Genomic DNA, 21945 nt, shown 5'->3' on the forward strand with positions numbered 1-21945 from the left:
GAAGCTAGTGAAGGTGGTAAAAGAAAACAAAACCCTACATGGATTCCAAGATAAATCCCCTTATATTGACATCAGTTCTAAAATACAGTATGGTTCCACTGTGCAAGTTGAGGATTAACTTTATAGTATAGTTATATCAGAGGAATAAATGTTGAAGCTCCTTGCTCATTGAATAGAGCATTGAACTTCAAGGACCTGGGTTTAAATGCAACCTCTGATATTTATTGTTTGACTTTAAGAATGTCAATTATCCTCCCCAAGACTTAGTTTCTTTTTCTGTCAATTAGGGGAAAATAATATTTATTGTATTTACCAAAAAAAAAAAAAAAATAATAATAATAATTAAATAACTTGCTTTCAGGTGTCAAAAGTAGAATTTGCTTGAGGTCCATCTGCCCTGAAGCTGAACCCGGATATATTTATATTCTCCTCCTATAATAATAGTTAGCATTTAGGTACTGCAGCTCAGCAGTCTATCCACTATAGCACATCTCTTACTAGAGAAGGAAAGGAGTCCCAAGGATATTGTCGATGTGAAGATTCCCATCACTGAAGCAGCTTACAACTCTGATAATTTATGATCTCAGAGTTTCATGAAGCTTGGAATATAAGTGATCATTTGCCTTTGATCAAATGCTGTATTAGAGTCAAATTGTTACTCTAATGCAGTAGACTATACTACCCCTCTGCAAATAGGGATATTGTCCATAACATTTTTAGCCAAAATGGATTAAATGAAGAAGAGAATAACCATATTTTAAGTGCTTACCATGGGCAAATCATGCTGAATTCTGGGACTATAAGTAAAAAAGCAAGACAATCCTTTTTCTCAATGAGTTTATAGCTAAAATCTCATCTTCTACAAGAAGCCTTTTCTGCCCCTTTAATTAATTAGTCAATTGGATGATCCTTCTATTACTTTCAATTTATCTTCTTTGTTTAGAGTGGTTTTCATATTGTTTCCCCATTAGGCAAAAAGCTTCTTGAAAACAAGGACTGTCTGGCTTTGTATCCCTAGAGATTAGAACAATGCCTGGTACATGAGGAGCACTTGATAAATGCTCCTTCACTGACATGAGAATTATCCAGGAATACCATAATTCAATGCCTGCCGCACAAGTTGGGTGAGCTGGGACATTAACCTAACCTAACCTCAGCTTCTTCATCTGTAGAATGAGGATGATAATATCATCAATTGTTTTGAGAATCAAATAAAGTAATAATATGCAAAAATGCGTATAAAAGTACTTTGCAAACCTCAAAGAGCTGATTAGCTATTATTATTATTATAACAAGATTCAGTTTCAGAGCTAGTGGGAAGGACAAGTGGTCCTTGGGTTTCAGCTGCAAGACAAGAAGTAATACATATTATTTAGTGTCATTCCATGAGTAATTGAAATGAAAAGAAAGCAGAGGAAAGGGGATGGGAAGCCTATCAGCTCTTCAAACTTATGGAGGGAAAATTATTGGGTAAATGCCTCAAGACAAAAGATTTTGCATCCAACTTTTATGCAATCTAGGAGGCCTTAAAGAACAGTTTGGTAGTTAGTCATTATTGGTGACCACATGTGTTGTTCAGTGAGTCAGAAAAGGAGGGATATGAAAGACATCTATTAGGTGAAGAATGAGAAGAGACTTCTGGGAGTAAATAAAACAGAATAAGAAATACATATTCACATGTATATGTCTGTATACATAATATTCACTGTGACTAATATGAAAACAATAGAAATGCATTAGAGAATACAGAGAGTGAATAAAAACAAAGAGATGGTTTTTGTTGTCAAAGAGATGATTTTGTCATCATCTTGTTTAAAATAAAGAGAAGAACATGATGTGGTTTAGGCGAAAAAGGAAGTAGCCTTAGAGTCAAGAATACTTGAACCTATGGCCTACCTCCAACTCAAGACTGTGTTAGGGGGCAAATCACTTCATCTCTCAATTTCTCATTACATATTAGTGGAAGAGACTTGCCACAATGATAAAATAACAAATCCAACCTCTCTGCTCCCCAAAAAAACTTAATGAAATTAAAATACACATTCCTAACTTGGTCATAAATAATGAATAAATGAATCATTAATAATAAATAAAAATAAATAATAGACCATAAATAATAATGATGATAAAGTTTCCCCATTTCATGTATCATCACTTTTTAAAAAAAAAATTGTATTTTTATGGGTTCTTGTATATTTTAATAAATGTTTTTACTAATGGTCAATAAATTTAGAATAAAATCATTGCTGTTGCTTTAAACCATAGACTAAAAATCCCACTGGTAATTCAAGTTCCTAGATCAAGAGATTCCCTTCACCTACATAAGGAGCTCCCAACCTTTTTCTTTTTAAATTTAACTAAATGTTTTTTGGTTATATTTTAAGCTCCAAATTGCCTCCTTTTCTCTCTAACCTTCCCAAACTAGAGAAGGCCACCATTTGACATGGATCTATATCTATATAGGGAGATATGTATATTTATGTATATGTAAAGCCATACTTTGTATGCTTCTATTTATCAGCTCTTTCTCCGAAGGTGGATACCATCTTCCTTCATAGATCCTTTTGTAGTTTATTTGAATATTTATAACACTCAGAATTATTTAATTGTTCACAATTGTTTCCAAACAATATTGCTATTACTGCATTTTTTTGGTTCTGTTCATTTCACTCTTCATTATTTCAGGTAGTCTTTCCAAGTTTTTCTAAAATTCACCCGCTCATTATTTCTTATAGCTGTAAGTTCTTTGGAATAGAGTACAGAACAGTTATATTCCATCACATTCCAATCTTTTTTCTATCCCTGTACTCCTTGCTTTTCAATAAGCCTCCCTATATATTCTCTTCACTATGAAAAGAAATAAATCTTAGATTTTTGCCAGATATATAAAGTTAAACTTTATTTAGTATATAAATTTTCCCACTAATACTACTATTGGAATATGCAACAGGACAATGCAATTATTTATTAATTATTCCCCATACACCCTTGATAAGCCTCTCGTATAACTCTTGGAGGAACATGTACCCCAGTTTGATTACCTGTTCCCCAAAGACAGATCAAGAGAACATATTGTTATCTTTGTCACCTTACCTAAACATACAGCCAAAAGCCAATCTTTATTTCTAGCAAAGAAACACTTGGTGTTCCCTGGCAAGGATGCTTTCAGAAATGTTATCATTGAAATATGTTTGGTTATTCTTCTTGCTTACCAGGACATCATCCTCACTGTGAAGGAGAAACTGTCCATCCGTAGCATTGACCACTTTGCTCTTGCTCTAGAAGAACAGTATAATATCTCCAAGTTGCACCTTCTTCATGAAGATGAATTCATTGAGCAGGTAAGTCAGTGGCCTAATGCTTTGCTGAATTAAGCTCTTGTCGTGCCTGGTACATTTCTTTCTCTTAATAATGAGTGTGATATGAGAGAACTGTTTTTAGTTAATAATGGATTTGTATTTTCTCTACTTGCCTTTTTAAAAAATTCTAAACTTAAAAGACAGTCCAGAAAACACAAACATTTGAATATACAAAAATAAAGAGGGAAGAATATTTTATATGAAAATATAATCACCTATTGTATGTATATACAATATTTTTATTACTATTTCGGTTCTTTTTGTCTTTAATATATTCCTATGTATTTTATTTTATGCTTAAAAACATTATTTTGAGAAGAGGTCTATAGGCTTCATTTGACTGCCAAAGAAGTCAGTGACATTCAAAAATCAAGAGCACCCCTGCATTAATGGATTATTTTTACATGTACTTGTTGATTTAAAACTTTTCTTTTCCCTGTTTTGTTTCTCCTCTGATCTCCTTGTGAATTTTTTTCTTAATACTTTTCCTTCCTTTTCTCCTTTACCGTCTACATTTATTTCACTATTCTATTTCTTATAGTAATTATTTTCAAAGACAATACACCTCTTATTACTCTGTTTACCAAAAACAAAGGTTTTTATTTTTTTTATTCCTGTCACAATTGGTACAAAAAATTGAAATTAAAGATAGATGACCACCATAATTGTACATTTGTTAACTAGTATCTACAAAAACTGTTTTAAAATGTTTTTATGATCAGGGTTGAAGTTAAAATGACTAATTATGTTTAATTTAAACATTGTAGGTGGTACAAAGAAAAGATTCACATGATTACAGATGCCTTTTTAGACTGTGTTTTGTCCCAAAGGATCCACTGGATCTCCTGAAAGAAGATCCAGTTGCCTTTGAATATCTCTATTTGCAGGTGAGTATGTATTGTTACATGTAGTGACAGATTGATTTCCTTTTCAAAAGATTGAAATTTTTTTTTAGGATATTTTTCAATAGGAAAAAAACAGCTAAGATTTAATAGTGAAAAGCAACAATTAACAGATTGTTGTGCCCTCCAAAAAAAAGACGCAAAAAAGAACTTTTCTTGCAAAGGAAAATAGCTTGATTGTCCCTTAGATTTCTCTTTTCAGTATAACACCAAGGATGCCCTCTCACACTTGGGACTTGAGAAAAACTTTAGTTCCAAGTGCTCTTTGGGTCAACATCAAAATCATAGTTCGTGATTTGTTTTTCTTTCATCTGGAAACCAAGAACAAATTGTTGATATTGTACAGTTGTTTTAGTCATGTTTGAGTATTCATGCTGCCATTTTGGGTTTTCTTAGCAGAGATACTAGAGCGGTTTGCCATTTCCTTCTTTAGCACATTTTATAAATAAGGAAACTGAGGCAAACAGGGTTAAGTGACTTGCCCAGAGCTAGTAAAAGTCTGGGGTTAAATTTGAACTCTTCCATCTAGGTGCTATAAGGACAAATTAGCCCAAGGCATATAGCAGCTAAAGTCAAAGTGATAAGAAAGTTCTCCATATTTACAAATACAGTGGATTCTCTTACCAGTTATACCATCAGTAGGATAATACACATCGGTAGAAAACAAGCATATCTGGTGCAATTGGGATGCTTTAGAATGGTCAACATTCTCTGGTGATTGTGCTGTATCCCTCTTCTCTATTCTTCCTTGAATGTCTCTTTTGATGTACATTTCCTTATGGTACTAACAAAGTGTCTTTGATAGAAGGTCTATGACTTAGGACAGTAATCTAGCCTGTAATAATTTTTATAAATTCTTTGATTTAAAATATCTTTTAAATTTCCCATCTAAAAAAAATATATATATATGTATATATATATTCTCTATTCCTTCAGTTTTACTGGTAAAGACTGAGGTTCATAGAAGCTTACCAGAGTTCCTGCAGCTAGTTAGTGGAACAGAACTCCTTCCATCCTAACCCATTTCTATGGGTCCAATTCAGTTAATCTGTTTGATATTGTTGAGGGAGATAGTTAAGAAACCACAGCTAAACAAAATGAGGTACTCAAGAGATTCTAGGATTATGCTGCCTCCAAATCTTAAAAACCCTTATCCAACTTTTAATTTCATTTTGCATCACTAATTTTGTATCCTTTCAAACCTATGAATATGAAAACTCTATCTAATGGACCACTATTCTGTTTTCTCATTGGTTCAGAGCTGCAGCGATGTGCTTCAGGAAAGGTTTGCGGTTGAAATGAAATGCAGTTCTGCCTTACGGCTAGCAGCATTACACATTCAAGAACGGATTTATGCTTGTGCCCAGCCACAGAAGATCTCTTTGAAATATATAGAGTAAGTGGGACACCCAGATAGTCTCTTCTCTTAGAGACCAAAGATAATCTGATCAATTAGATCAATTAAGACCTTGTAAAACAACAAAAGCAGTTAGTAATGTACACTATTTGATCATTTAATTTAATTAAAGCAGGGGTTTTTAACCTTTTGGGGGGTCATGAATCCCTTTGGTAGTGTAGTGAAGCCTATGGATTCTATCTTAGAATAATATTTTTTTAAAAAATTGAATCTAAATATTTTTTTAAAATTTCAGTTAGAGGTTAGTGAAAATAGAGATGTAATTTTTTTTTCCCCATCCAAGTTCATGGACTCATTGATGGTTATTGTTTGTCCTAAGAGGACCATGACATCAGAGAGGTGATGCAAGTGAAGTGAAGATGGGCTAGGCAAGGTCACATGCCACTTTCCCCTCCAGAGCCATCTGGATCCAGAGGGCAGAGATAGATATATAAGACAACTGGAAATCTCCTTGTTTTGAAGGACAAAGATTCCATAATCTCCTTGTCATTTGACCCTCTAACAAGCTTTAGTCATGGCACTATCATGTACTATAGAAGAAGATAACCTCCTAATGATGATTCTTTAGCAATAATTCTTTCAAGTTATCCCACAAGAAGGTAATTTTATCCTTAATCTTTGAACTCATTAGTCTTAAATTGAGAAATTGATTAATTTCTTTAACTAATGAAGAAAAGAGAGAATATGCACAAGTGCTTCCTGATGCTTCTGAGCCATTCCAACATGCAAGATTTTCATTAGATATCCATTGAATTACCAAGATCACAGGAACTTTTTCAGAACTTTTTCAAATTAAACCTTAAGTCCACTAAGATCCCCAGATCTTTTCAAACTATGCTTCCCCATCTGTTCTTGTACAGTAGGTATCATAAGACTTCACAGTTAGCTCTATTATATTTGTTTGGGCTTAATGTTCAAGCTGGCCAAGATCTTTTTGTAAGATATCTTTCTCATGCAAACAGTGAATTCTAATAGGGAAGATAGAAACATCAGCCAATTACTAAACAAGCATTTATTAAACACTTGGTCTATGCTAAGGCTTCTCCTAAACTAAGCACTGGGGATACAAAGAAAGGCAGAAGCCTAGTTCCTTCTTAGAGAAGAGAAAACGCATAAATAACTGTATACATACAATATGTACATATATATGGCATATATATATAAATGGGAAGTAATCTCATAATAAATAAATAAACAAACAGCCAACAGGGAAGGGACATCTGAGGAAGGTGGGATTTAAATTGAGTCTTCAAGGAAGCCCTGGAACGTGATGGGGAAGATCCTTCCATGCATGGAGCAAAAAAGTACATTGATATGCTCCAGTTTTTGAGTCATATGTCCAAGAACACCAGAAAGAGTTCATAAGAAGAAAAGATTTTTGTTTAGGGGTTATTAATGGAAATATTTGTGCTGCCCCTTTGAAGATATGATTTTGGAAAATAGAGATCTTCCTCATTCCACTGTGAGCTCATCGAAAGCAGGATCTGCCTCAAGAGCACACAGCACTGTGCCCAGAACATGTTATTGTTGCTCAGTCATTTCAGTCATGTCTGACTGTTCATGACCCCATTTGGGGATTTTCTTGGCAGAGATATTGAAGTGATTTACCATTTCCTTCTCCAGCTCATTTTACAGAAGAGGAAACATATAAAACAGGGTGAGGTGACTTGTTCAGGGTCATACAACTAATAAGTGTCTGAAGCCAGATTTGAACTCAGGAAGATGAGCCTGATTCCAGGCCTGGAATCCACTATCCACTGTGTCACCAAACCACCCTATAAGGCAAACAGTAGGCATTTAATAAATGTTACCTCGTTGTTGCAATTGAGTGTTGCATGAGACACTTGGGAAAACACCCAGAAAGTACAACACATGTGCTTTATAGCTTCACTTCTACCCTTATTTCCAACCCTATTCCCTTTTGGCTCATCCTTATGGAGGTGCATGTACCACTTGGGAGGCAGGAGAATCAGTGAGTGGTCCCCAGATGACTGGGCCCGTGCCTAGGGCCTCATTAACACCCAGTGAGACAGGCGGCTGTCCCCTCCCAGGCCTGGAGGCTGATCCTCAGATCCTTGGTAGTGTAGTTAAGAGTGATTTTCTAATTTTCAGCTGAGTGCCGTGGACACTCACCCATTCTGTCCTTGTTAGGTTTGTATTATCTCTAACTGCTGGACGTATCAAATAACAGAGTAAATGGACTATCCAACAAAAAATGGCACTGGCTGCTTAATTCCTGAAGAGTTGTTGATAATTGCTGTGGAGGTTGGTATAAATGGGCTCTCCACTGGCAAAATGGCCTCGTAATTATAGGCTTGTGGGAACAATATGTAGAGGATAAAATATAATTACACTCTTCATCAGAGTAAAGTGCACTTTAAAATCATCATCTTTGTCTCTTGACAGGAAAGACTGGGGAATAGAGAATTTTATATCTCCAACTTTGCTCCGGAACATGCGAGGCAAAGATATAAAAAAAGCCATTAGCTTTCATATGAAGAGGAATCAGAGCTTACTGGAGCCGAGACAAAAGGTACAGTTTGTTGTTGATGTGTCTATCGTTGAGACCTATGTAAACGTGATAGGATTTTTTTAAATTAAATTTTTCTCAGATTTCAGTCAAAACTCTAAAAGATTTGTTATAGCACATACAATGAACTTGGGATTGAAAACGCTTCAGGTTAAATACTATCGCAGATACAAGCTGACTGAACATGATGAGGTGCAGATAGCACACAGTACCTAGAGTGATAGAGTTGTAGTCAGAAGGATCTGAATTCAAATCCTGCTTCAGACACACTTCTTAGCTATGTGACTTGGGAATGTCAACTTTTCAGCCTCAGTTTGCTCATCTGAATAAGGAGGAGATACATGGACTTTTTTCCCCTTTTGGCACAATATGACAAATACGGAAATATGTTTAAAAGAATTGCACATATTTAACTTATATCAGATTGCTCCCAGTCTTGGGAAGGGAGGAAGTAAGGGAAGGAAGGAGGGGGAAATTTTAGAACACAAAGTTTTACAAAAATAAATGTTGAAAACTATCTTTATATGTATTTGAGAAAATAAAATACTATTTTAAAAACAAAAAAATCTACTTTACAGGGTTTTTTTTTTGGTGGGGGGTGTCAAATAAGAAAATATATAAAGAACTTTGCAAACCTTAAAAGTGTTATTTAAGTTCTGTTATTGTTGTTATATGATTATGATGAGACTCATAATCATCTTTTAGCTTTTAGACACATTGCCTCTGTTTAGACTACTAGTTCAGACATTATCTGATGTGTCCTTCTGAGAATCTTTGAATGTCCCCTGTGTGAAATAAAGCCTTTGGGCATGTCCAAGTATTGAAATGGGAATATGTTAAATCCTCTAGGCCTTTCTAGTTCTCAGAATGGCAAAATCCTCAGAGTCCTTGGGGTTGTGTTTATATTGTATAAGCTGAGACAAATGGCCCCTGGGATTACTGTTCCTGTTAGAGGCCACACGAGTCTGAAATTTCTTGGGGTTGCTAAAATGCTATTCCATTCTATTAAAATATTAGCAAACTAACTTAATCACATGCCTGTGTTCTGGGAAATGTCAAATCTGAGATAGATAAAAGCAGGAAGCATAGTGGAAAGAAAACTATTGCCCTAGCCAAGGAATTTTCCCTTTCTACTTATTTCTATCTATTCTAATCTCGCTAGTGCTTTTTCAGAGGCTGTATAATTTTTTTTCTTTTTATTATAATAAGTTTACTTTTAATACACATTGCTTTATGAATCATGTTGGGAGAGAAAAATCAGAGCAAAAGGGAAAAACCATGGGAGAGGTAAAACACACACACACACACACAATGAAGTGAACATAGCATGTCTTGATTTACATTCAGTCTCCTTAGTTCTTTTTCTGGTTGCAGATGGCATTTTCTGTTTGGATCTCTGAACTGCTGAGGAGAACCAAGCCTTTCATAGTTGATCATTGCACATTCTTGCTGTTATTTGTACAAAGTATTTCTGGTTCTCCTTGTTTCACTCAGCACCAGTTCAGTAAATCTTTCCAGGCCTTTCTATAATCAACTTGTTCCATCTTTTTTTATAGAACAATAATATGCCATTATCTTCTTGTACCACAGTTTGTTCAGCCATTTTCCCAATTGATGGGCATCTACTCCTTTTCCAATTCTTGGCTACCACAAAAAAAGCTGCTACAAACATTTTTTGCACATGTGCTTTATTTTCACTCAGAGGCCATATAATTGAAAGAAGGTATGGTGGCTGAAATATACCCCTATGGTGGTCCATGGTGCATACTCTCTAGAATGTCTTCTCTAGTTTAATGTTATAATTTCTCCTCCCATTTCAGATGCATATTTACAAAAGAAGAGTTTCAAAATAAGGTTTTTCTTCCTTTCAGTAGTTCAAATTTTCTCCTCCCATTTTTAATGCATATTGATAAAAGGAGAATCTCAGAATATATTTTTTCCTCTTTTCAGTGGTCCTCCTTAAGTATAATGGCTTTTGAGTTCTTTCAGAGAAGTTCTACTCCTTTATATCAGTGTCTAGTGGGATACCTGGCTTGATATTTCCTGCCCTTAGCAAGGGCCCAGGTTATGGGCAAATAAGTCCCAAGAATTGGTAAATCCTAGTTTGTATATTCCAAAAAAAAAATTACAAATGACAAAAACAAAAAATTAACTATAATGTATAGGAAGATAGGAAAATTCATAAAATTGTAGAAATCTGAAGTCAAAAAAGATTTGGATTTCCCAGAGCTGAGGCTAGCCACAGTTGATGTGCTAAAAACCCACTGTCAATATTCTAGGGGAAACCTTTGTGTGTGTGCAAACTCTAAAGCATGTGTTCTACTTGCACAAATCAGTCACAGTGAAGCCATTAACACTGAAATATGAAACATTTTTAAAAGGAAAAGCAAGAACAAAATGCAGTCTGTTCACAAATCTTGACCACAGATACAACCTTGCAGAAACCTAGCAGTGATGTGCATGTGGGCTAGAAAAGTCACAATTCTACCACACCTGGAGGTCTGTGATTTCTTGAGGAAAAGGTCTGTACCAGATGTCACTTCCTGGGCAAGACTGCTTTAATGTGACTATAGATAAAGAATTAGATAGTAAATTTAGGTAAAATGCCTGCCCTGATCATTGAAAGCAGCCCCTGAGCAAGGTCATTTTTGGTTGTCAAACTCTTTAAGGTCCCTTTTGGGTCTTCTTGGCAAATATACTGGAGTGGTTTCCTTCTCCACATCATTTTAACAGAGGAGGAAACGGAGGCAAACAGAGTTAAGTCATGTGAATGCTTGAGACCAAACTTAAGCTCAATAAAGCTCCTCTTTCTGTTCAGGTCCGTCCCTAGCTGCAAATCCTGAGCAAATATAGCCCTCTTTGAAGAGAAGAAATCACAGGACTTTGTTCTGAAGTAGGGTTAGGGAGAGACTATTCAGAAGTTGAAACCAGAGTAAGCCACATCAGTAACCTGAATCAGAAGAAAGCAGGAGATGGGGACAAAATCCTGTGATCCTCTGTGATTCTGTGATATTCTGTGATTATTCAGGTAGATGTGCTCCTGAATCAATAGATTGTTTCTGTTAACCATCTGAGCTCTAAAGACAAAACCACTACAGTCCTGTAACCTTATAGAGCCCTGGGTCAATGGCATCAAACTCGAATGCAAACTACTAATTGACTGGCAGAATATGGACTTAGAAAATCATAAATTAGCATTATTCATGTTGAGTAGTGTTTTATTTATTTTGTCACGTATTTCCTATTTTCATGTATTATATGTAATGTATTCATGTAATAATGTATTATTTTTAAAAATCTTATTCAGGCTGGTCTGGGGAATATTGTGGCTGCATTGGGGTCAGCTTGAGCCTGCAACCTCTGCTCTGTACAAAACTAAAATTATAAGGGGGTGTAGGAAAACTAACGGCATAGCAGGATGGGAGATACATTTCTGGGCTGAGTCTGTCCTTTTTTGTGTGTATGCTGCAGAACTAGGGGCAGGAAAGGGGTAGGTATATTGCAGCTAGGAGGTACACAGGGTAGAGTGCTGGGTCTACAATCAAGAACACTCATCTTTCTGAGCTTACATGTGGCCTCGGGCACTTAACTATGGGACTCTAGGCAAGTCATGCAGTCTGTTTGCCTCTGTTTCCTCGTCTGTAAAATGAACTGCACCAAACCACTCACTGCATTGTCTTTTCCAAGAACATTCCAAAATAGTCAACAACTACAATGACTGAATAATACACATAATTGCATACACCTAAATATACTTCTCTTATATACAGAACAGCTTTATAAGTAACAAGTTGAATTTATAATATGCTTTTTTCTTTTTTAAAAATTTATTTATTTTTAATACATATTGATTTATGAGTCATGCTGGGAAAGAAAAATCAGAGCAAAAGGGAAAAACCATGGAAGAGAAAAAAATACAAAAAAAGGAGTGAATATAGCATGTATTGATTTACATTCAATCTCCATAGTTCTTTTCCAAATGTAGATGGCATTTTCTGTCCAAAGGCTTTTGGGATTATTTCGGGATAGATCTTCTCAATGAAGTTCTGAGAAGAATCAAGCTTTAATAGCTGATCATTGGACATTCTTGCTATTATTGTCTACAATGTATTCCTGGTTCTGGTTGTTTCACTCAGCATCAATTCATGTAAATCTTTCCAGGCCTTTCTAAAATCAGCACGTTCATTTTTTTTTCTTTTCTTTTTTTTCTTTTTCTTTTTTTTTTTTTTTTTTTGCTGAGATAATTGGGGTTAAGTGACTTGCCCAGGGTCACACAGCTAGGACGTGTTAAATGTCTGAGACTAGATTTGAACTCAGGTCCTCCTGACTTCAGGACCAGTGCTCTATCCACTGCGCCACCTAGCTACCCCTTGTTCATCATTTTTTATAGAACAATAATATTCCATTATCTTCATATACCACAACTTTGCCATTTCCCAACTGATGGACATCTACTCATATAATATACTTTTTTTAAAGCCGATCCATAATAGACATTCATGATTTTATATGCAATCTTTTTTGTTGTTGTGCTTTGTATGTGGAAATATTTGGTTACGTTTAGAACTAATTTTCTTTGGAAAAAAAATTTTTAAATGCTCTGTCTTTTAAACATTTTACATATTCAAAATTCCATCTTTTCTAGGAAGTCTTCCCCAACTTCACTTAACTATCAGTTAATTATCTTCTGTTTATTCTATATATAATTTGTTTTGTATGTATTTGTTTCCAAATTTTCCCCATTAGATTGTAAGCTCCATGAGGATAAGGATTTTTGCTTCTTCTTTTATCCCCAATGCTTAGCACAGTGCTTAATAAGTTATTATTGATTGGCTAAAAAAAAACAAACAAAAAAAAAAAACACCATATTGTCCATTTTCAGTGTGCTTATGCACAGAATATTTAGTTAGAGGCTTCTTATCCATCATAGTTTTCAGTTTCCTTTTGCAGTTCCTCGGTAGTGAGCTTTATTTTTGTGCTTTTTCTCAAATTCATTCAGTTCTGTTATAAATTTTTCAGTGCATTTTCAGACCTAGTTTGGGTTAAGGCAATTTGTTCTTTTTAAAACAATCTTTGTCTCTTTTATTATTCAAGCAACTCATATCTGCTGCACAACTGCGTCTGAACTATCTTCAAATCCTTGGAGAACTGAAAACATATGGCGGAAAAATTTTTAATGCCACATTAATGGTATGTATTTATTTTTGGCCTAGGCAATTTCATGGAATTTGTGTAGATAATAACATCTTAGGCCAGATAATGCAGTGGGATTAAGCATTCAGTAGAAAACAGAAATGGAGAAGTTAATTAAAATGGACATATTTTTAAAGTTCATTGGATCCTGAATTTAGAGCCAGAAAGGGAATCAAACAGAGCTCATTGAGTTCAATCTTACCTTTTGCAGCTAAGGAACTGTTAAATGACTTGCTTTTATGTCACAGAAGTTTATAAATGGCAGAATTAGGATGTAAACTCCATTTTCACCTTTGTACTATGTTGCAATAGTCTTTTCCTATTACAAATGCTGCAGAATAAGGAGAAAGAACTCATTCATTTTGCCATTTTGCCATCCATGTACTACACTCATTTTCCTGAGTTCCAAACCAGCCTCACACACTTTACTAGCTGTGTGATGCTGAGCAAGTCACTTCACCCTTTTTGCCTCAGTTTGCTCATCTATAAAATGAACTAGAGTAGGAAAAAGCAAATCACTCCAGTATCTTTGCTAAGAAAATCCCCAAATGGAGTCATGAAGAGTTAGACAGGATTGAAACAACTTGTACAATAATAAAATTATTATATTATTATTGTGAGGATTAGATGAGATAGTACTGGGGTTTTTTGTTATTTATTTTTAATGTGAAAACTTTTATAGACATGAGTTATACTTTATATAAAATAAGTAACATTTTAAAAGAATGAAGTCTTATAGTTTTTTAATTGGGTATCATCATTTTACATATCAACCCCCCCCAAGTTGAAACCTTAATCCTAATGCCTTCCTTCTATTATCTCCAAATTATCCTTTATATATTTATCTCATATATACATATATATATATATATATATATATACACACATAGCCATATAAATACACATATATGTGTGTGTGTGTAAAACTTTAAGCACCTTAAGAGCAGGATCTTTTTTGTTTTGTTTTGTTTTGCCTTTTGGGGGGTATCCTGAGGGTTTAGCACAGTACCTGACACACAGTAAGTACTTAAATATTTGATTGGTACTTGAAAACTCCTATACCTGGGAAAGTCACTATCATCTGAGGTCACCTGTTCCCGTTTTGGGCCACTCTGATTGTTAAGAAATTTTTCCTTATGCCGAGCTAATAAATAGCCTCTCTGAAATTCCTTTTTAAAAAATTTTAAAATGCAATTTTATTTTCAACTACAAATTTTCTCTTTGTCTCTATACCTTCCCTCCACCATTGAAAAGACAAAAGCTATAAACCATCACAATAAATATGAAATCATGCAGAACAAATTTACACTTAAGCCACATTCCAGAAAAGGAAAGGAAATAATATTTGTAAAAAGCTCTTAGGACAGTGCCTGGAAAACAATAGGTGCTTAATAAAGACATATTGCCTCTCTATAGTGTTCCTAGAGGCCTGTGCTTCCATACAGTCAGAGGATTAGCTTGGCCACTCCTGGGAAAGTGTTCTTTCCAGCTCCAGGTCGGGTGTAACCTCTTCCTTGATTTACAGAATGTTTGATGACCAAAATGATGAGAACCTTTTGTATCATTTCTGTTCCCAGTGCTGCATCTGCTCCTGGGCAATCAACTGCACAATTATATCATCATTATAGACAGTAATGGCTTACATGATCATAGCAGTACCAGCAAAACATGATTGTTTTTTCCTTTTTAGCACTGTTCTTGAAAGTAAAAACAAAGATAAAATGGCCAGAATTACAGAATTAATTTCATTTGTTTGTGAGAACACTGAATACAAACATTTTGGATAATGTTGTATGTTATTTTTACACTGTGTAAAAATAGAATCAGTTCAGAGGGACCTGAGAGATTATATATTTTAAGAACTTGCTATTTGCTTGGAATCTTGGGTTTTTAAAAAAGCTATTAGAGGAGAAATAACATTCTTTGAAAGACACATCAATTTCAACATGGTTTAGGGTTTTAGAGAAAGTTTTTTCAGTATTGTTCTGGGCTTTTTGCTCACATGAGGAACCTTATTTTCTTCCATTTAGTATCTGGAGAATAAGGATATCCAAGCTTACAGAGAATAAGGAATTAGAGGCTACTTTTCAACCCAAGTGTTTCCATGTTTGAAGGGATTAAACTTTCCTCATCTGTGAAATTGGACAAAGATCAAAGATTCTTTTTGCGTAATGAATGGATTCCCTTGGCAATTGGTAAAAACTAGGGACTCCTTAGAAAAGCAATCTTTTTTTAATACATAGGATTACAATGGAAACTAATTATATTGAAACAAATTATCAAAACTTATTGTTTTCTTAAATTCACCTGGCTAAATTTTGCAGTAAGGTAAGTGCAATAGAGAAATAGCCCTTGAGTCAGGAGGACCTGAGTTCAAATTTAGCCTCAGACACTAATTATTTGAGCAAATCCTTCAATTCCAATTCTCTCCACAAGAAATTAAAAAATTAAAGTTCATAGATCCCAGGCTAAAACCCACTGAATCAGATCATCTCAAAAGGCCCCTTTGCATTTTATATTCTAAGTCCATAATTCACTAAGCTTTCATAATTTCTAATTAGTGATATTCTGTCAAGATCCAGAATTGTGAAATTCATACATGTTTCCCCTCCTGCTTTGAAACTTTCCAGCTATCTGAGCCTGGATAAATTATTTAGCTTCTCAACATCACCAGACAATTCCCTAAGATGATGAAATTATATTTTTTTTAATTCATTTTTCCAAATTATCCCCTCGCTCCCTCCACTCCCTCCCCCCGATGGCAGGTAATCCCATACATTTTACATGTGTTACAGTATAACCTAGATACAATATATGTGTATAAATACCATTTTCTTGTTGCACATTAATTATTAGCTTCCGAAGGTATAAGTAACCTGGGTAGATAGACAGTAGTGCTAACAATTTACATTCACTTCCCAGTGTTCCTTCTCTGGGTGTAGTTGTTTCTGTCCATCATTGATGAACTGGAAGTGAGTTGGATCTTCTTTATGTTGAAGATATCCACTTCCATCAGAATACATCCTCATACAGTATTGTTGTTGAAGTGTATAGTGATCTTCTGGTTCTGCTCATTTCACTCAGCATCAGTTGATGTAAGATTCTCCAAGCCTCTCTGTATTCCTCCTGCTGGTCATTTCTTACAGAGCAATAATATTCCATAACCTTCATATACCACAATTTACCCAACCATTCTCCAATTGATGGACATCCATTCAACTTCCAGTTTCTAGCCACAACAAAAAGAGCTGCCACAAACATTTTGGCACATACAGGTCCCTTTCCACTCTTTAGTATTTCTTTGGGATATAAGCCCAATAGCAGCAATGCTGGGTCAAAGGGTATGCACAGTTTGATAACTCTTTGGGCATAGTTCCAAATCGCTCTCCAGAATGGCTGGATTCTTTCACAACTCCACCAACAGTGTATCAGTGTCCCAGTTTTCCCACATCCCCTCCAACATTCATCATTATCTTTTCCTGTCATCTTAGACAATCTGACAGGTGTGTATTGGTATCTCAGAGTGGTCTTAATTTGCATTTCTCTGATCAGTAGTGATTTGGAACACTCTTTCATATGAGTGGATATAGTTTCAATTTCAAGATGATGAAATTATTGAGCAGATAGTACTGATAGAGTTTTCTCACCAGGAGTTCCCTATACCAGATCTAGTTCTTTATAACTCCTCTGCATTGTCATCTGTCCTTCTCTCCCTGAGCAATAATAGTAATAATAATAATAATAACCAGGCAAGTTACACATAGTCTATCAAATACCATTTTATTATGTGTGTGTTTTAATCTAAGGTCAAAGCCAGGTGACGAGTATACAGAAAAATATTTCATTAGAGCTTGCTTAGATGTAAGGATATAAACAAAATGCATGATGTGGTTTGATTTGTGTTTTGTTCTTTAAGTTGTCAGTGGTTAAGCTACAAATTGTGGGAAACAGCACATGAAAACAGTTTAATGCTATAATCAAATAAAATATAGAACCGTTTATCTAATACATTTAATGCCATGCATAATCATTTTTCTCTGCCACAGTAATTGGACATAAATTGGCAGATGTTCATATAAATAACTCCAATTAATATTACATTTGAATGGATAAACCAAGCATTTCAGGAATCACTTGTATAGAAGTGATTTAGTGGAGCAGAAAGATGTTCTGAAGCAAACCTGAATCCAGAATATCATAGCCAGCCCTTCCTAATTCTCCATCTGATTAGATCATGGGCATGGAATAGGGAAGGAGGGTTTTCTTTGGCTAGGATAAGGATCTAAGTAGCAAGGCTCCACTTGGCCTACCAACTAACTTCCAGTGGGGATTTATTTAAACAGGCTATTTTCTTTTATGTGTAGGAGAGAATGGAGTTTTTGGTGGAGTGAGGAAGAAGGAACAAGGGCCACTTTGGATCATTCAATGAAATAATTGTAAAGCATGTGCCTGGCACATAATAGATGCTAAATAAATGTGAGATATTATTCTTATTATCAGAGAAACCTTTGTCAATCTCAGTACTACCTTTAGTTACAGGATAGAGAGTCATACATCGCACTTCTGGTTGGAGCCAAGTATGGAATCAGCCAGATTATTAACAGCAAACTCAACATCATGTCAACACTGGCGGAGTTTGCAAACATTAGCCGGGTCGAGCTGATGGAAGAGTCGGAGAAAGTGAGCATGGTCAAAATTTATCTTCAGGATGTCAAGGTAACTAAGGTTAGACAACTCTACATAGCAGAGTTCCAGAGCTTGTCCCCATAAATCTTCTTTATTATAGCTTTAAGATTAAAAATAATTTGTACAAAAATAAAATAAAAGATGAAGCATCTATGCCCAGAAAATGCATCCCCTTGTCCACTAGTCATAATGCCGACTGTGCCAAAGTCGAAACATTATGGTGGGAAAATAAATTATTGGGGAAATTGTCATAGTTGAGGATGTTGTAAGAATTGAAGTTGGGAGATAAACTTGGATTACTGTCCTGCCACTATTTTAGAAAACCTAAATTTAAGGAACTTTTTTTCCAGCACTCAGCGATGACACTTTTACTGTTCTTTCTCCTCTCTGACTTCTTCTTTGCCCTTCCCTTCTCTTCAAATGACATACTAATTGTAAAAAGCTGTTAGCCACATAATAGGCAGTATGTGGATGCTTCTCCCCTTCCCTTCTCCCTCTTCTCACTATGTTATCGTCTGATTCTGATTCAGTGGTCCAAGGGAAATGATGCAAGGAGAAGTTAGGGAGTGGTAGGGATAGTGGTTGGCTTGGGAAGGGACCATTACTATGAGGCATTTGTATTAGGGAGTTATCCTGCAAACTTTCACACTTTCTTTCCCCTGCCTCCCCATCTCTACCACAAGAACCTTTATATGTTCATTACCAATATGGCAGTGGATAATGGGATATACTGACCATACCAGTTTATGGCCTATGTGTAGACATTGTTGTTCTCTTCTAAAAATTCTCTTGTCCTTATATAAATATTAGATCTTGTTTTATCTTTGAAGCTTCTCACTCTGTTGCTGGAGTCTAATAGTGCTAAAGACCTTGCCTGCCTCATTGCTGGTTACTATAGACTGTTTGTTGACTCAAGTGCCTCCATATTTCTCTGGGGTAGAAATAAACAAGTTCATCGGATTTCTGCTGAAGAAGGTAAGACTGTGGATCACTTAGCTTGTTTTTTCTGACCTTGAAGAGAGTTATGATTCAAAATGCTATGATGTGTATTAGGGCGTAAAAACCTCACAATCAAATGCAGAAAGGCAGAAATAATAAATGCATCCTTTTCAGATCATGATGGAATAAAAATTATGTTTAATAAAGGATCATGGAAAAAACAGACTGAAAATCAATTGGAAACTAATCTTATCTAATAAATAATTGTCTAATAAAATAATCTAAAAATGAGTGGGTCAAACAACAAATCATAAGAACAATTAATTTCATCCAAGAGAATGACAATAATGAGACAACATACTAAAACTTATGGGATGCAGCCAGAGCAGTTCTTAGGGGAAATTTTATATATCTGGATGCTTACATGAATAAAATAGAGAAAGAAAAGATCAGTGAATTGAGCATGTAACTAAAAAAGTAGAAAAAAGAACAAATTAACCCCCCCCATTAAATACTAAATTAGAAATTCTGAAAAAACTTTCAAGGATTATGTACATACATAATACATATGTAAATATATTTAAATGTATTTATATATGTAAATATATTTATATATAATTCATATATAAATATATATGTAATCTTGGTGAGGTAGGGAAGGCATTAGCATCTGTGGGATTCAGGAAAGACCTGGGCTGCCTGAGTTGCATCTTATGTATGCAGGAAGACATGTGAGGAAGGAATGCATTCATTCAGACATTAGGTGACACACTGGGTCTAGAGTCAGGAAGACCCAAATTCTAGTTGACCTTAGACACTTATTAACTACATGATCTTGGCCAAGTCACTTTACCTTATTTCCCTCAGGTTTCTCATCTGTAAAATAAGCTGGAGAAGGAAACAGCAAACCACTCCAGGATTTTTACCCCAACAATTCCAAATGGGGTTACAAAAAGTCAGACAAAATTGAATTAAAGACATTTAAATAGTGTTTTAAGATCTGCATTTTTTTTTTAATCCCCTCAACCCTGTGAGATAGGTGGCACTGTTATATATTTTCATTTTATAAAGCAAACTGAGGCTGAGAGAGCCTAGTACAAAGCTAGTAAGAGTCTGAGGTAGAATTCGAACTCCTTTCTTCCTAACTCCAAGTCTGGCTCCTTAACTTTATAGCACCCAGATGTGTGGTGATCAGCTTGCCTACACTACAATTTATCTTGAGCCAGATGTAATTGAGTAGATGGAAAGTCAACTTTGCAATTAGGAAAATCTGGATTCAAATCTCATCTCTGTCTGACACATGCATTGGGTTGTCTTCCCTTCTCACTGTCCTCTGGGGAAAAAAAATCACATAATGGTTATTTATACCTTAGTTTTAATTTAAAATAACATACTGTACCCCAAAAAGCATTTAAGCTGAAGCCTTATGTCTTATTGTAGAATGAAAGGCTTTTTCTCCTGGAATTTCAGGCCTCAGTAAGGCAAGTTAAAAAGATATTTGGGAGATCTTTCTGGCACCCTCTGAATCCTATCAGATTGACCTGGATTTGGATGCTGCCAGATAGGTACTGCAATGAATTAGGAGTCAGCAAGACCTGAGTTCACATCCTGTCACAGGCACTTCTAAGCTCTAGGCAAAAGTTTTTCTTTTCTTTCTTTTTTTTTTTTTTTTTTTAACCTCTCTTGGGTTCATTTTCCTCATCTCTAAAATAGAGATAATAATAATAAGATTTATCTGCCAGGTTGTTAGGAGGATTAAATGAGATAATGCAAGTAAAACATTTTACAAATCTCAAAAGCACTACAAAATGCTACTGTTTGTATTATATTTTCTCGACTTCAGAGACTTAATTTGGGACTTTCAGGGATCCCTCAGCTTGGATGGGGAAAAAAAGGACACCTGTATTTTCACTTACCTCTACGTGACATGAATATTTCCTTCTTATTTTACAACATTACTCTGAGAAGGGGACCGCAGACTTTACCAAACAGGGTTAAGAATCCTTGCTGTACTTCTCTCTTGCAGGTTATGAATCCAGAGCCTGCAGTGACTCAGAGGAATCCTCAGAAGTTGACTCTTCCCTGGAGTTCCTTTCAGACAGACACCTGGTGAAATTTGACCACATAACACCCCTTTGTGAAGAAGAAGAACAGGACATGCTCAGTGAGCAGAAAAATGCGAGCATCACCCCACCTGAGGCTGAGAAGAGCACGTGCAACGGAGTTAGCAACGCCACAGACAACATCTCCGAGGGCTCTGATTCAGCCAACACAGAGAGCAGGGGCTGCAAAACCAGTGGCTCCAGCGACTCAATGGACGCCCTGGAAGAAGATGACTTAGACGCCTGCTCCTCCAGCAGGCCTGAGTTTTTCCATTTTCACACACCCAACTTTAAAGAAAGTCTGGATAAAAACAACCTGCCCCATTCTGTGGACATGAAGGAAAAAAGAGGCCAAATTGAAACCGATGGCTTCCTTTGCCTCCTGGAGTTATCCCAGAGGGCCAATACTGAGCTCCAAAAGACTGAGTTCTCCAACTATGCAAGCGACCTTAAATCTAGCCCAGGGAATGATCTGAATGCATCCACAGTGGACCCCAGATTGTATGATAGCAGCAGCATGGAGTATTACAATCTGTGTTCGAATGTGTCTCCTGCCAGCATCCTGAGCAACAGCTCTGAGAGCAGTTCTTCTCGGAATGGTCCTGCTCGGCCAGTTCAGGACAAGAAAGTCTGGAAAACGGTTTCAGCCTCAGTGGTAGAGTCTCTTCTTTTAACTCCTTCCCCAAGTTTTGAAGACACCAGCTCAGATGATGAATTTTATGATGCAGCTGATAAGCTGACACCTTCAGATTCCCTCTCAGGTGTGCTCATGATGGTTATTTCTGTCAAAATTGATCCTGGAAGAGTTTGAACATGG

At 35.8% G+C, this 21945-nt stretch overlaps 1 protein-coding gene across 6 annotated transcripts in view; it reads left to right on the forward strand.

Moving 5' to 3' along the window:
- FRMPD1 (FERM and PDZ domain containing 1) overlaps nt 1-21945 on the forward strand; it is a 127578-nt gene that overhangs the window by 98610 nt on the left and 7023 nt on the right. For 4 of the 6 annotated variants that reach the window (XM_074281790.1, XM_074281793.1, XM_074281792.1 and 1 more), the window contains 8 exons: nt 3216-3341; nt 4127-4246; nt 5521-5657; nt 8085-8211; nt 13303-13398; nt 17935-18126; nt 18918-19062; nt 21053-21889. In XM_074281790.1, coding sequence (XP_074137891.1) covers nt 3216-3341; nt 4127-4246; nt 5521-5657; nt 8085-8211; nt 13303-13398; nt 17935-18126; nt 18918-19062; nt 21053-21889 — 1780 coding nt within the window. The remainder of the gene's footprint in view (nt 1-3215; nt 3342-4126; nt 4247-5520; nt 5658-8084; nt 8212-13302; nt 13399-17934; nt 18127-18917; nt 19063-21052; nt 21890-21945) is intronic. The other 2 variants (XM_074281791.1, XM_074281795.1) reach the window with 1 other exon arrangement.

The sequence above is a fragment of the Sminthopsis crassicaudata genome, chromosome 1 (genome assembly GCF_048593235.1).
Source record: "Sminthopsis crassicaudata isolate SCR6 chromosome 1, ASM4859323v1, whole genome shotgun sequence".
Lineage (NCBI taxonomy): Eukaryota > Metazoa > Chordata > Mammalia > Dasyuromorphia > Dasyuridae > Sminthopsis > Sminthopsis crassicaudata.